General features: G+C 33.9%; 1 protein-coding gene across 1 annotated transcript; it reads left to right on the top strand.

Moving 5' to 3' along the window:
* The first annotated feature begins 8,710 nt into the window (after positions 1-8,710).
* LOC117619499 lies at positions 8,711-10,194 on the top strand. Its single transcript, XM_034349472.1, has 2 exons — positions 8,711-9,009; positions 9,625-10,194. The coding sequence occupies exons 1-2, from the start codon at positions 8,912-8,914 to the stop codon at positions 9,947-9,949; spliced, it is 423 nt and encodes a 140-aa protein (XP_034205363.1). The 5' UTR covers positions 8,711-8,911; the 3' UTR covers positions 9,950-10,194.
* The last annotated feature ends 3,993 nt before the right edge of the window (positions 10,195-14,187 follow it).

Here is a 14,187-nt window from a genome sequence, read left to right as displayed (position 1 = left end):
TACAACTTTAGTTACTTGAAGGATGGTCTTGTACTCTTGTAAGAGGACCTCCACTCTATTGTGCCATGATAAAGGGTAAGAGTAAGTAAGGACAAATACTATTTATTTGAATAGTGACTGCCTTAACAATTTTTTGATGCATTCCCATCCATTGCCATGGCAATTCAAGAGTAACCACTATTTACATGAGATATGAGGAGAGGAATTGGTATGGATTTTAGTATGGGAAGTGAAGAACATGGCTAGGTATTTATAGGAAAAAAAATTCTGATTTTTTGGTAATTTTTTTGGTATTTAAATTAGTGGTTTTGCCTAGGCAAGTCTTACCTTTGAGCTTGCCCAGTTTCGTGGGCCTACTTCTTGCCATGGCAACTTTTCCTTTGTGGAGGTTGTTTTTGGCACCTATGCTCCTTTTTGCCATGACAAAAGGGGAAGGGTGGAAGTGCTCTAAGGTGAACTTCGCATTGTATTTTAATGATTCAAGTGATTTTATTTTTTACGTCTTCATTCAGAGATTATTCGAAATACAATAGATAAATTGGAAGCCATTAAGACTTCTAATTTTGACCAACGAAATAGACAAACCATTTAAGAAAACACTAGAATGACAACCATTTAATTTGGTGGTCAAATGATTTCGGATACAAGTGGGTTTTGTTTTTTTGTTTTTTATTTTGGCATAGTTGATTTTTGAAAAAATACCCAAAAAATAGATTGTTTGAATCATTGACTTGTATTAGTATCTAGGAGGCGACTCAAGTAGCACGCTTAAGAAAATTCTAATCGAAGGTGGATTTGCAAGCGACCATGTCTCTTGAAAGTGTAGGAGGTTGTAATGGATGGTTAGCTTAACTTTGATTTATGAATGAAGACTTTAAAAATAGACTAGTTATATTGTTGAAATAAAATTCATAGTGGACCGCACAAGGCGTTCTATTTAAAGGATCCCTCAAGAGAATGAGATAGATATACATAAAGTTTCAGTTGATGGATCTTTCAAATACGTTTATTGGGGCATTCTTGTGGGCTCACTCGCATTGTATTTTGATGATTTAAACCGTCTATCCTTCATGTATACCTTCAAATATCATATCCTTCAATTTGAAACAATTTGACAACTCAACTAATGGTTCTCATTGTTAAGATTTCAGAGAGACGAACCATTGGCTTGCCACTAGCAACATATGAGACTTTTCATTTTGTTAAGTTTCCGATGTGAGGCACTGTGTATTCTTCAACACTTCTCCTAACGTGGGACCACTTTTTAGTGGGCTACACATGTAACCAATTTCACATCGGTCACCCTTTTTTTATTTTCAATTTGGGGTTTGTTCGGTTTTGGTTCAATTTGGGGTTTTGTTTGATTTGGATTTAATCGGGCCTAGTCAATCGACCCACTCTGATACCATGTTAAGATTTCAAATGGACGAACTCTTGGCCTACCACTAGCAACATCGATATTATCCCCAACTTAACCATAGGTTTAGCAGGTGTAAGGTTTTATACAAAAGGTCTCAATGTTTTAGGAGTGGAACCATTTATTATATGAGACTTTTTATTCTGTTAAGTTTCCGATGTGGGACTCTGTATATTATTTAACACTCATTTTTGTGTTTTCTTGAAGCATCATATTCGTTTACTTTATTGCTCACAACTGTCAACCAAAGTAGGGCAAATATTCAATTATGCTCTAATATGCTCATATCTTTATTCTTCTCCAATATTAAGGTATTTATAAATAAGCACAACCCTAAATAAAATAGGAAATAAATCTAAACTACAATAGGAAATAAATCTCTATTACAATAGGACTAAATAATAATTGGTAAGTAACCAACATTCTCACTAAATAAGGAACCAAAATCCTAACTAAATAAAGACTCGACAACACTCTCCCTCAAGTTGAGGTAAAGATGTTTAGCATACTCAACTTGACAAGCGAGTCACAGAACACTATACTTGACATTGACCAATCGAACAATTGTAGAAAATGTCTTGTCATAAACCACGAGTGAAACGACTAACAAACCAAATCAAAGTTTGTAGCATAAACACAAGAGCAAACCCTAACAAATATAGCACATAGCAGAATGCATATAAGCATAACACAGAAACCTTGAGAGCAGGACAGTAGGTAAGGCAGATCACAGAAACTCTGTGAGCACGACAATAGATAAGGCAAAACACATTAACCCCGTGACCACGACAATAGATAAGGCAGAACACAGAAATCATATAAGCACAATAGTAGATAAGGCAGAACACATAAAAGCAAGGCATTACGTAAGGCGGAACATAGAAACCCCGTGACCACGACAGTAGGTAAGTCAAAACCAGAAGTAAGTGAAAAAATAAAGGCATCAACATTCGGCATGGTGATGGATGGCGGGGTGGCGGCAGTTGAGGCAATAGCAAGGTAGACGGCAGCGGCGGCAATAGCCAGGTAAGTGGCAACGGTGGCAATAGCAAGGTAGGTGGCGGCGGGCTAGGATTATATGTAATGACAAAGACCACAGAAACGGTAGCTGAAAATGATAACAAATTCTTCCATATCAACTTTAGCTAATTCACGCACACACAACTTCTTTTCAATCATCATCTCCCCCTGAGGAGAATGGTTTGTCGAAGTCAAGAAAGAGGCAATATCTCCATTGGAAAGAGAACCATATCTTTTGGTCAGCGGCCCACTACTAACAATATCGATATTGTCCTCAACTTAACCACATACAAATCTCAATAGGTGTGATGTTTTATCACAAAAGGCCTTAGTAATATTAGTAGTGGAATCATTCATTATATGTTATATTTTATTTTGTCAAGTTTCCGATGTGAGACTTATTTCTATAACAACAACTAGATGTCTTAATGGTTTTCAACGTGTATAATTTTTTATTTGGATGATTTATAAATGAAGATTTGAAAAGTAGACAATTCAAATTATTGAAGGAAAATTTATACTAGACCTCACAAGGTATTCAGTATTTGAAGAATCTCCCAATAAAAAAGGACTATATAGATATATTACGTAGGATCGATTCCAATCACAACTGTATATCTCTATTTTTAAATTCTTTAAGGTGGAAGAGCCATTCTGAAAATGAGGTTTTAGACTATTTAACCTAATTATAACCTTATTTTATTAGTGAGTTGAAGCTTTCAAATCTCACAACAGCAATTATAAAGTGAGGATAAAAGAAGTCGAAAATTGTCAACAAAAACGGATCTTCTTTAAGTGGATTTTCACTTATGAGTTCTTATGTGATGTCTTTTCACTTCATTTTCATTCTAGTGATGGATGCATAAAGTATTCATATTTTTAAATCCAACAATGAAATGAAGTTTTTTTTTTTTTTTCCTGCCAGCAAGATGATGTTTTTTTTGGCGTAAACTATGATTATTTTTTCTTGTGTTGTGTGATTGACTTGAGCACTAATCTCACATAATCGGAAAATCATATTCACCATCTCTAAGTAGCAATTTCTCATGCTCTTGGTTTGGGGTGCCTAAAGTTTTCTCAAATGGGAATTCAGTAATTAAGATGATCAATTTGATGGATGGTAAAAAATTTCAAATTGACAATTAAAACCTAATTACCCCCACTTATATGTGAAGAAAAATGTTCGATTCTTTAATTTTCTCATCACGTGACATAAAGGTTGTACACAATAATATACGTAAGTTTTTGTCTCTTACATATTTCAAGACAGTCATAAGAATCTTTTAAATAGTTTTGAATTCAAATGATTTCTCAAATGCAGCAACTAGATGATCATAAGAATCTTTCAAATGCATATTTCAATAAAGTCATAAAAAAAATACTCAAATAATAAGAAAACGAGTTCGAATAGTGTAGTGTTAATCGGACACACAATAATTTCTCTAATTCATCTCGACATTAGAATGCATGAGCAGATCATGTACACGTGGGCGGTTGAGATTGTATGTGGGCACTTAAGAATGCCTGCACAATCAGAGTGTAGAATTGCCCAGGTATGAAATGAAAAGTGTGGTGCAAATCATAGGCGGTCCCAATGAATGTGATTCATGGGCTCTGGTCGTCAGCAATGGAATTAAAAGTGGTGCTGCCAAGTTGTCTTTCTTTTGGGAAACACTTGAGTGTGGTTGTTGGCGTTGCCTTTTGTTTTGCCACCTCTCTCTGGGACGATTTTGATAAAATTGAAAATATGCAGACAATATAAAAGCATTGGTATTGAGTAGTGTGACAATGTAAAAGATATATCGAAATTACCATAAGATCACCAGAAAATACTACTATGCATGTGGTCTCTGTTAAAAATTATCATTAGTTCAAATTTCACGAACGACAGATGAGTTTTAAAATTAGTATTCTTATATTGCATATAATATTAAGTAATCATACCGACTGACATGCATCTCTTCTACTTCAGTTAGATGTATATAACTCCCATGATCGCTATAGCTCGCTCGGATCATGTAACCGTGGAAGTAACGTTTTGTGCAACATGATGACTTGAATTGCCACATGCAGGGAGGCTAGCAGCTGGGCTTGGGTCGATCCATCTTTCAATGATTTGATGATGACTTAACTTACTTGGCATATGCATAACCACATTTTAGTTTCATATATACTTTGAGTACACCCCAAAAATAGGTACACTCTTACAAATGTTGTTTTCTTTTTATATATAGCCCTGGTCCCCAGAGATAATACACTAGCTTGCCCTATGGCAACATGAATGCATGCATGTGCATGCATATATCTATGAATATTCGTTGATATAGCATATGCATGCAATGTGCACATCTAGTAATCATGCATGTATGTAACGTGTCTAAAATAAGAATTTAATCCATGATGATTTTAAGAACTGCGGATACAAAACGAGACGTGGCACCCTCTCCACCTGGGGAATGGAGGATAGCTTTACACATACCATACATGAGTGATCGTACATAAATTTTAGAATATCGCTACGTAATGTTATTAATTCACGTGTTAAAATTCACATGTGTGATGAAATTAAAGTATAACATTAATACATAAGTACACATTTCACCATCCATTCTGATCGACCTATAGAAACCACATGAATTCGGCATTTGCCTGCCTGGAAACCTTTTTCTCGATTGCGATTGTGGTGGCCGGATTGCTCGACTCAATCTTTTGGTTTACATATGTCCCCTCCCACCCAACCATCTAATTACCTCGTACAATATTACTGTTACTCCATCACTTGATTATCTTTTACTGTTGTTGATAATGGTGATAATAATTTTTTTTATTTTTTATTTTTATCATATAGATTAGGTTTAATGTTCTCATCATATAATTGATTTGATGATTGCTTTTAGATATGATGACAAAGTAGCTAAACATTTTGAAGAATAATTATGGGCTAGTTAGTTAAGAATGATGGCTAAGTTAGTTTTGTGTCGTTGTTTGTGATAGTTGATTCAGAATTTAGAGATTAATATCAAATTAAATTTCCTAACCCCACAAGGGATTAGAGGAGGTAGCTTTGCCAACCCACCTATCACCTCCTTCACGATCATCACCATCACCATCCATCAGCCCCACTGCTAGGGTTTTTTTTTAATTTTTTTTTTTTTTAAAGGACAGTTGATGATGATTAGCTCCTTCTGCCGACCTTTCTAATTGATTTATAACTAATTTATCCATCAACGTGCGTGTTAGGACAATAATAAAGGAAGAAATGTCATAAGAAATAATGCTAGTCCATAAGTTTAATGTTGGCTGAGCGGATCTGAGATGCAATTTTGGATTTATTTAACTTTAATTTGGTGGTGTTGAGTCATTGAAAGCAACTCCAATAGCTCGATTAAGGAGAAATTCCTTTAATCAAACCGTCAAAAATTCTTGATCTATGCTAAGAAAGAGAAAGCAAGTGGCTTAAAGTAGAACAATGTTAATTATCAAAACACCCTTTACATTTAAATTAATTATCTTAATCATTTCAAGAAATCACGGCACGATTGGTATTTACGGCGATATTTGCAATGTGAGAGAAAATAAGAAATGATTTACAGACGACTTAAAGAGAGATGGAGAGAAAAGAGATATACAACGGTTCCAAGAGAAGCGACAGTAAATGAAGAAATTAAGGTTATTGATGGGTTGATTCAATGTTGGGAGAAGAGTATGATAAGGTTTAAGCCCATTTAATGGCATCAATACACGTAGAAACAAATAACCGGTTTGATTTGGTTTAACACTAATTAATTTTAAAACAAACAAAAAAAGGGAACAAAATCAAGCTAATCGGTCTAATTAACCAACTTCCTTCATTCACAGTTTGAAATGCCAAACCCTAGCTAGTTTCTTTATCTGCTCCTATGCAGTCATGTCTCACCCAACATACAAAAAAACCACACAAAATCAAGCTAATGGGTCTAATTTGGCCAACTTCCTCGATATATAGTTTGAAATACCAAACCCTAGTTTCTCTTATCCGCTTCCATGCAGTCATGTCTTACCCAACATAGGGAAAAGAGTGAGGTGAGGTGTGGTGCTGAAGATATTTTCCACACACACACCCCAAAAAAAAAAAAAAAAAAAAAAAAAACTTTAATTTCTGAAAAGAGGATAAGTAAGAATAAAATGGGTATTTTAAAACTATAAAAAGTACATGAAAAAGGAAAGCAGTAAGTGACAAAAGAATCCCCATAAAAAATTACATTTTCTTCTGAAAAGGGCAAATAGGCACCAGTAATTGGAGGCTCAAACCGGTACTCGCATGCCCATAAATAAATTCGAAATAAAAGCAGACCAAAAGTGAAATCTGGGCCCACTTTGTGCTTATCAGCGACTTGTGGGGAGGTACAATTTTATAATATCACACATGAGTTGCACATTGAAACCGATCTCTGGCCGTTGGATTGATCTGCTTACGCTCTCTCTTTGGTAGCTTTCAGTCCTTGTTGGACCGTCATGATCACGGTACTGTTTCGTATATTTATACCCCTCGAAGCACTGTAGCAAAATCGCAGGTTTGCTTTATTTTTAGTGGTGTGGGCTTTGTCGAAAGGTAGCAAAAGCAATACTGTACGTGGAATTCTTAATATTCCTAAACTATCCACTACAAATAGGTTATTGACGGCCATGTCCCGACCTTTATAAGTTGACTAAACTGTTAATTTACCCAAGGAAATGTTGACCATACTATTTACTTTTTACCCTTTTACCACACTGCAATGCTTGGAACTTGCAACCGTGCTTCTCCAAAAGCGCGTGAAATTGCTCCCCACTTGTTTTTGCCAACTTTCACATTTTGGATTTACTGTATAATGTGAGAAGGTCAAGGTTTGGTGTAACTTTTAGAAATATCTCGAAATTAATGCACGCTTTGGTAACATAATTTGGTAATATATGCCAAATTTGTTTAAAAAGGATAAAATGATACGAGCGAAGAGGGAGGATCGAACTTAAAACCTTGATTATAAGAGTAAATGCTCTTAATCACTTGAGTTGCAAGCCTCTTGTAAATATGATAAAATAATAAAACAACATAATATTATGCATTACGTATATGTTAATTTTTCACTCACTAATCTTATCAATATTAAAAGATGTTGCAAATTCGAATTCCTCATCTCTATTAGTAAAAAAAATTAAGTTATTTAGCAACCTGCGAATATATTATTCTATTAGAAATTCAACTTTGGAGGTAGGCAAAGGGTAAGCATTGACGTTTAGTTTGATGACATGAAGCTTAATTGGTTGGTACTTAATATAGTCCTTCAATCTAAAATTTGATGAGGTGGGATGGTTCTACACCGGCTCGCATAGCTATGAATGAATTATCTTATTATACAATATAAAACATATATAAGCTTAGAATGTGAGCATCTAAATGTGTCAATATGATTTAAAACATTTTCTTATAAGAAACAATATAACACATTAACTCGTAAATATCTACATCTGAATATATAGTGTGAGTTATAATTAAGATGACGTATTGCATATTCTTTATTCTTAATAAATCTATTTAAAGTAGAATATCTCGTTCGTAATAAAATTTAAATTTAATTATGACCTAAAATTCCCAATGTGTTCCCATCGTGCATTTGAGTATTGATGAAGGAATGCTTCATGCGCCTATATTCAAGGCAACCAACAAGTTGTTCTTTTGCCCCCATTTGTTTCAATATAAAAAATGTAGACAGCAACCACATCAAGATGTAAAGTGCAAGTAATTAATATCCATAGAAAAATAATGACACTATCTATATAGAAAAAGTTGTTACTAGTGTACGATGAAATCTGAAATGTGAGCAAAAAGTTCATACACAAACAAATATATAAATCCAAGTGCGTACATCACACTCAATTAAATAGGAGCGTAGTGATAGCTATTGGGATGGAACATTGCCATTTTTTTATTTTTTTATTTTTTATTTATGATATGGATGTTGAAATGCAAAAGAGAAATGATAGGTAGGGAAGAAGGCAAGCTCAGCCCGGGGCAGAAGTGTCATTTTCCCACCTCTTTTTTAAGGTTCACCATTCTTCTCCTCTCTGCCCTAACTGAAAACGACTGCAAGCAACCTGTGGTCTACCTGTGTATATATCTCCTCCAATATATATATATATATATATTTATATATTTATATATTTATAATAATTAAGAATTAAGAATTATTTAATGTATAAACATGGAATTTACACACCGACTTAAAATCATTAGTTCTCATCTCTTCTCTTTATATTTAACTCTCTCTCTCTCTCTCTCTCTCTCTCTCTCTCTCTCCCCCTCCTTTTAGTTATCTCTCTGTGTATCTTTTCTCTCTGCTTGGGTTTGGTTTTTTGGGTTTTTTGGTTCTTGGGTTTGTTCCTGATACAGAGAAAATATTCTGTCTGTTAATTAAAGGGTTCGTAGCTCTTGAATTGCTTCAAGAAAAATCAGCCATGGTGGATCTTCAAACTGTCTGCTGCATGTGTGGTGACGTGGGTTTTCCTGACAAGCTCTTCCGCTGCAACAAATGCCGCAACCGCTTTCAACACTCGTATGGATTTTCACCATCATCACCATAACCATCATCATCATATACATGCCATGCATCATACATATATATATATATGGATATATAATATATGCTAGCTAGCTTGTGTATAGATATGTATGTATGTGTGAGTCAGTGGGTGTGTATAAATAGAAATCATGATGTTTTATATCATCACCATCATCATCATCATCATCATCATCATCATCATGATTCATGTGTGATAGCTACTGGTAACTGAATAGGTAGAAACCCATCTCCATAAAACACCTACCCAACCAACCTATATTATTATTGGTACCATACCATGCATATATATGATGCTCACCATAGTACCATAGCAAAACCATCCTATGTCATTATCAACATTTATATGTATATAAACGTGTTTATAATGTCATAATCTAACTAATGCTGACACTAAAAATAAATAAATCATTTACTAATTAAGCATGATACCCATGTGAAATTGTGTTACACTTTTTTTTTTTTTTTTTGGCTCCTGATTAATTGTGCTTATTATTTACTCTGTGAAACCCTTTGCAATCAAATCTCATGAAAGACAGTTTGTTGAATAAATGAAAAAACAAAACTTAATATGTATTCAAATATATGCAGGTATTGTAGTAACTTTTATAGTGAGTACGCGGAGCCAATTGAACTGTGCGATTGGTGCCGAAGTGATCAAGAGAGGAGCACCGCAAGGCACGGTGGCTCTTCCAAGAAATCGAGCGTGGTTGGGGGAGTTGAGACCGGAGGCGCTTCGAGCAGGTCCGAATATTCCGGTGACCACAAGATCAAGCAACACGATCATCAACAACACCGTGATCATCAAGACGGTGGCGGCAGCGGCAGCGGGGAGAAGGCTAGTAAGAACAGCGGCGTGCCGTCACCAAGACCCACAGCACGAAGGTACAAGCTTCTCAAGGATGTAATGTGTTAAGACAGCTTATAAGATTGTGAGTGTGATATCAAAACAGCTAGCCTTGATGATCAGCACCCTCCTCAAACTAAAAGGGTTTAAGTGTTTATAGAAGTAGATTATGTTAATTATATATATTATATATAACTTGTTTTCCATATGGGAATGGGAGGGAGGTCTAGTGTTTTGTTTTCTTAATTTGTGGTGTGGTTTTTCATTAATTAAGTTATAAATAAAATAACGTAAGCTTTGTTGGGATCAATGAATATGATGAGCTAATTAATTTACTAATTATAGAAGTAGAAAGAAAAGCTTAATGTCATGTGATAATTTATCAATTAAGGTAGGATTATTGATGCTAATTAAACTAATACAGATTTTGTGATCTCTTCTTATCAATTTGATTACCCAAATGTACGAAAAAAAGGTCGTAGACGACGGATTTTAACGTAGGGAAGAAGTATTTGATTTGTACGTACAAGGAGAGTAGAGTATTTGATTTGTGAAAGTGTAGGGTTTGTCTCTGTCACAGCAGGGGGTTCTTGGGGGAGTTAGAAAAAAAACAACTTACTTGCACCCTCCTCTTTGCTTTTGTTGAGACTCTGATGATGAGTGAGGAGAATTGAATGCCTTCTCACCAAAGAATTCATAGTACCTAAAGCTGCTAACTTTTACAGATTCATTGAAGGACGGCCTTTAATAGATAGCTAGGCCCTCTCCATTATTGTCACCAATATGAAAAACTAGGGAGGAAGTATATATATATATATATATATATATATATATATATATATGTTTTCTCCCAAGATTTTTATTATTTTTTCTTCTTTTTTGTTTTTGGTTTGTGAGGGAGGCTGAGTGAGTGCTTGGAATTTGAGGGTTGGAGATGTGAAATTTGAGTGGATGTTGCTGCTTCCTAGGCCATTCATTTAAATCATGAATTCTTAATCATTTTTTCTTCTGCTTACACATGCTCATTTCTGAAATATCTCCAAAGTACACAAGCTGATAAGGTCTCTTCCACTGTTCGTGTTTTGGCCATTTATGAGAAAGCAACAAAACTCCTCCTCATTGGGGGTCTCTTGAATTGACAATGAAGCCATCTTTTTCTGCCATATCCAATTCTATTTTCTTCTTTTTACTATTATTATTATTATTATTATTATTTCTTATTATTTTTATTCTCTCAGGTTGATTGGACTTACAAACACTCAATAAATTACACACAAATCATACCAAAAAGTCATCAAAGCTTTCCCCAAAATATCAGTCAACAAATAATCCGAATATATTATTTAACAGAATAGACTAGAAATGAAATAAATCAAATAGTGTCCCATCATCTAAGAATTAAAACATATATATTTTGATTTGAATTCTGTACAATTACTTTAAATTATTTGTTAGTAAGAGACATTCATTGGCCTGTTTGAGAATGCTTTTGGAACAGTTCAAGACGCTTCTGACAATTTTTGGCAAAAAAATTTAGAAGTGCTTCTGGGTCATAAAAGTGCTTTCTTGAGAAGCACTGCAAGATGCTTTTCCATGAAGCAATAGAATTTTTTAATCAAAAATTTCAACATTTTTATAATAAAAGCACTTTTACTAAAAGCGGTTATGAACATAAGTGCTTCTTAAAGAAGCATTCCCAAACGAGCCCAACTCTATCAAATTACTCTCTCTCTCTCTCTCTCTCTCTCTCTCTCTCTCTCTCTCTCCAAACAACCTCAATTGGAATTTAAAAGTTTAATATTTGGTTTTGATGTCTATACAATTACTCAATAGAAAATGAAGTCCTGGAAACATGGTTTTAGCCAAGTCGGTTAGAGAGAATGTGCTTCATACTCTGCACATGAGTTTAACTCCCCCTCCCTATAGTTTAGATTAAATTAAAGTATCGTTTGTATAAAATAAAAAAATTAATGAAGAAGGAAACTTACTAAAAATAATACATGATTTATCAAAGAGACGTTTCCTCCATTGGTCCACACTTTCCTTTGTTTCCAAACTGTCATTAAGACGGGTCACATGGTTTGCTTCGCCTTCATACCCTCAACCTCCTCTTATCCCACTTACAAGCAAAGCTGCATCAGTAAGTTGTATTTGCAGTTTCTAGCAACAAAGCACATGAAAATAGTGCTATTTTCGTTCGTTCCAATACAACCCCAATCCTTCTTTATATTTGATTCTCTTACTTATTTTGAGCTGCACCAAATTAGTAACAAAGAATGATTAGTAGAAAGCATATATGCTTATCTTCAATGTATATCTTCTTTCATAAAAGATCGTCACTAATTTGTTTCTCTTAATGGAAATGGATTCTCTATGCTTATCTTGAATTTCCTTGATTTTCAATCTAGTTGTTACAAATTCAATGGATTTAGCAATCTTACATAGCTCGACAAGAACTAATTTGATCAGTGGTCCGTATTCACAGTTTGATAAAATAATATTTTTCTATATATGATGTCTATTTGATGAGCTAAAATTTGATGGTTTGATATTCAAATTTCGAGAAAGCACTTCTTATTTTATTATCAATCAAAGTTATCGATGATATGATATCATATACATCTGAATATACACTCGTGATTAACAAGTATTATTGCAAATAACATATTAGAGTTCTTGGCCAAAAAATAATACTAATCTTGGATAATTTTATTTTTTGTTCTCTCTTGGTGATGTTAATATATGATTGTTTGCGTGATGATTTGGGGCTTTTAACATGTCAAAATTCTAATTTCTAACCATGTAGGCATTTCCTCTACGCTAACATCCAGAGAAAATTAATTGGGTGTCATCTTCTTGATTTTGTGCTTATTGGGTGTCATCTTCTACGTAAGACCAAGAATATCTTCTTGATTTTGTGCTTATGGGTGTCATCTTAGAGTGAATTTAGTTGATTGATTCTCTCTCTCTCTCTCTCTCTCTCTCTCTCTCTCTCTCTCTCTCTCTATATATATATATATATATATAATATTAATAAGAATTTCAAATCCGAAAAACAAAACAGTGTCGTCTAATTAACGATAGTTGACCTCTTCACTTAGAAAAAACAAATCTTAATTTGTGGTCTGAAATAATGGATTTTGCAATCAAAGTTTTGGAACACATGGAGTTGCTTTATATCAGCCACTTAGGTTTCATTAATTAACATCGAAAGGTCAACTCTCTCCCCACTGGAAATCTTTTCGCGTTTTTAAGTAGTACTTCTCGATGTCGTGATGATGAGGGAAAGTAATCGCCACCATCAGAAATGTCCTCTTATGTGTAAAGCGAGTCAAATTAAACATGTATTATTATTGTCACGTAAAGAATTTATAGCTAAAATGATTAAGAGAAGTTATTCTTGCATTCGAGATTTGTCTTAATTCACCTTTACAAACTAATATCATTTTTCATTAAATTAGATCATATCGGCATGTAAAGACTCTCTTCTAAGCAATTATTTAGAATATCTCTCACCGCCATTATTATAGGTAAACATATAAACATTTACTTGGGTTGTGAGAGATGATCTCAAGTTCACAAACCACATTTTTTATATCATAAAACATGTTGGTCAATTTCACTTGGATTTGTGAAATATATAATGTATGACTCTGGCAGGGACACAAATGATTATCACGATGATATAAGGGTTATTTAATATAAGGTACATTAGACAAGATCTTGATAATGGGTTCTTTAGTATAAAGATGTCCACTAGTCAAGCACTTAAGCATTAATTTTTCTTGATTTTATCACAGTGCATGCGCATGCTATGCTACCTAAAGAAAATTCTAAACATGGATTATTTTTTTCCTATTCTTTTTTAATGCCAATAGACGAACTTGTGACGAAACATTTACTAGGATTCAAAATTAGTAAGTTTAGTGAAAAATAGTCTTAATTTGTAGATCAGTGGTCTCATATTCGACCTCCCATGACACATTGATAATGTGTGTGAAAAAAACCTCGATACCCTTGTAGTTTATATTATCGCTTATATTATATAAAAAATTAAAATTTTGAATTCATGAGCAATAAAGAATTCTTTTTTAATTTTTCTAAATTAAAAAAAATCCCCATGAGGAATATTCAAGATTGTTTTCAAACAAATCAAACCACACATCTGTGATAATATATTGTTTTTACATAAGCGATATTAAAAAAAGAGAAATTAAAATGGAAGACCTTGTGTATAAATAATACCTTTAATCATTAGAGCTATAAACTTCTTTGTCCGTGGATGATAACTAAAAATTGAAATATGC

This window comes from Prunus dulcis, chromosome 2, assembly GCF_902201215.1.
Source record: "Prunus dulcis chromosome 2, ALMONDv2, whole genome shotgun sequence".
Classification (NCBI taxonomy): Eukaryota; Viridiplantae; Streptophyta; class Magnoliopsida; order Rosales; family Rosaceae; genus Prunus; species Prunus dulcis.
This window is presented reverse-complemented; position numbering and strand designations above follow the sequence as displayed.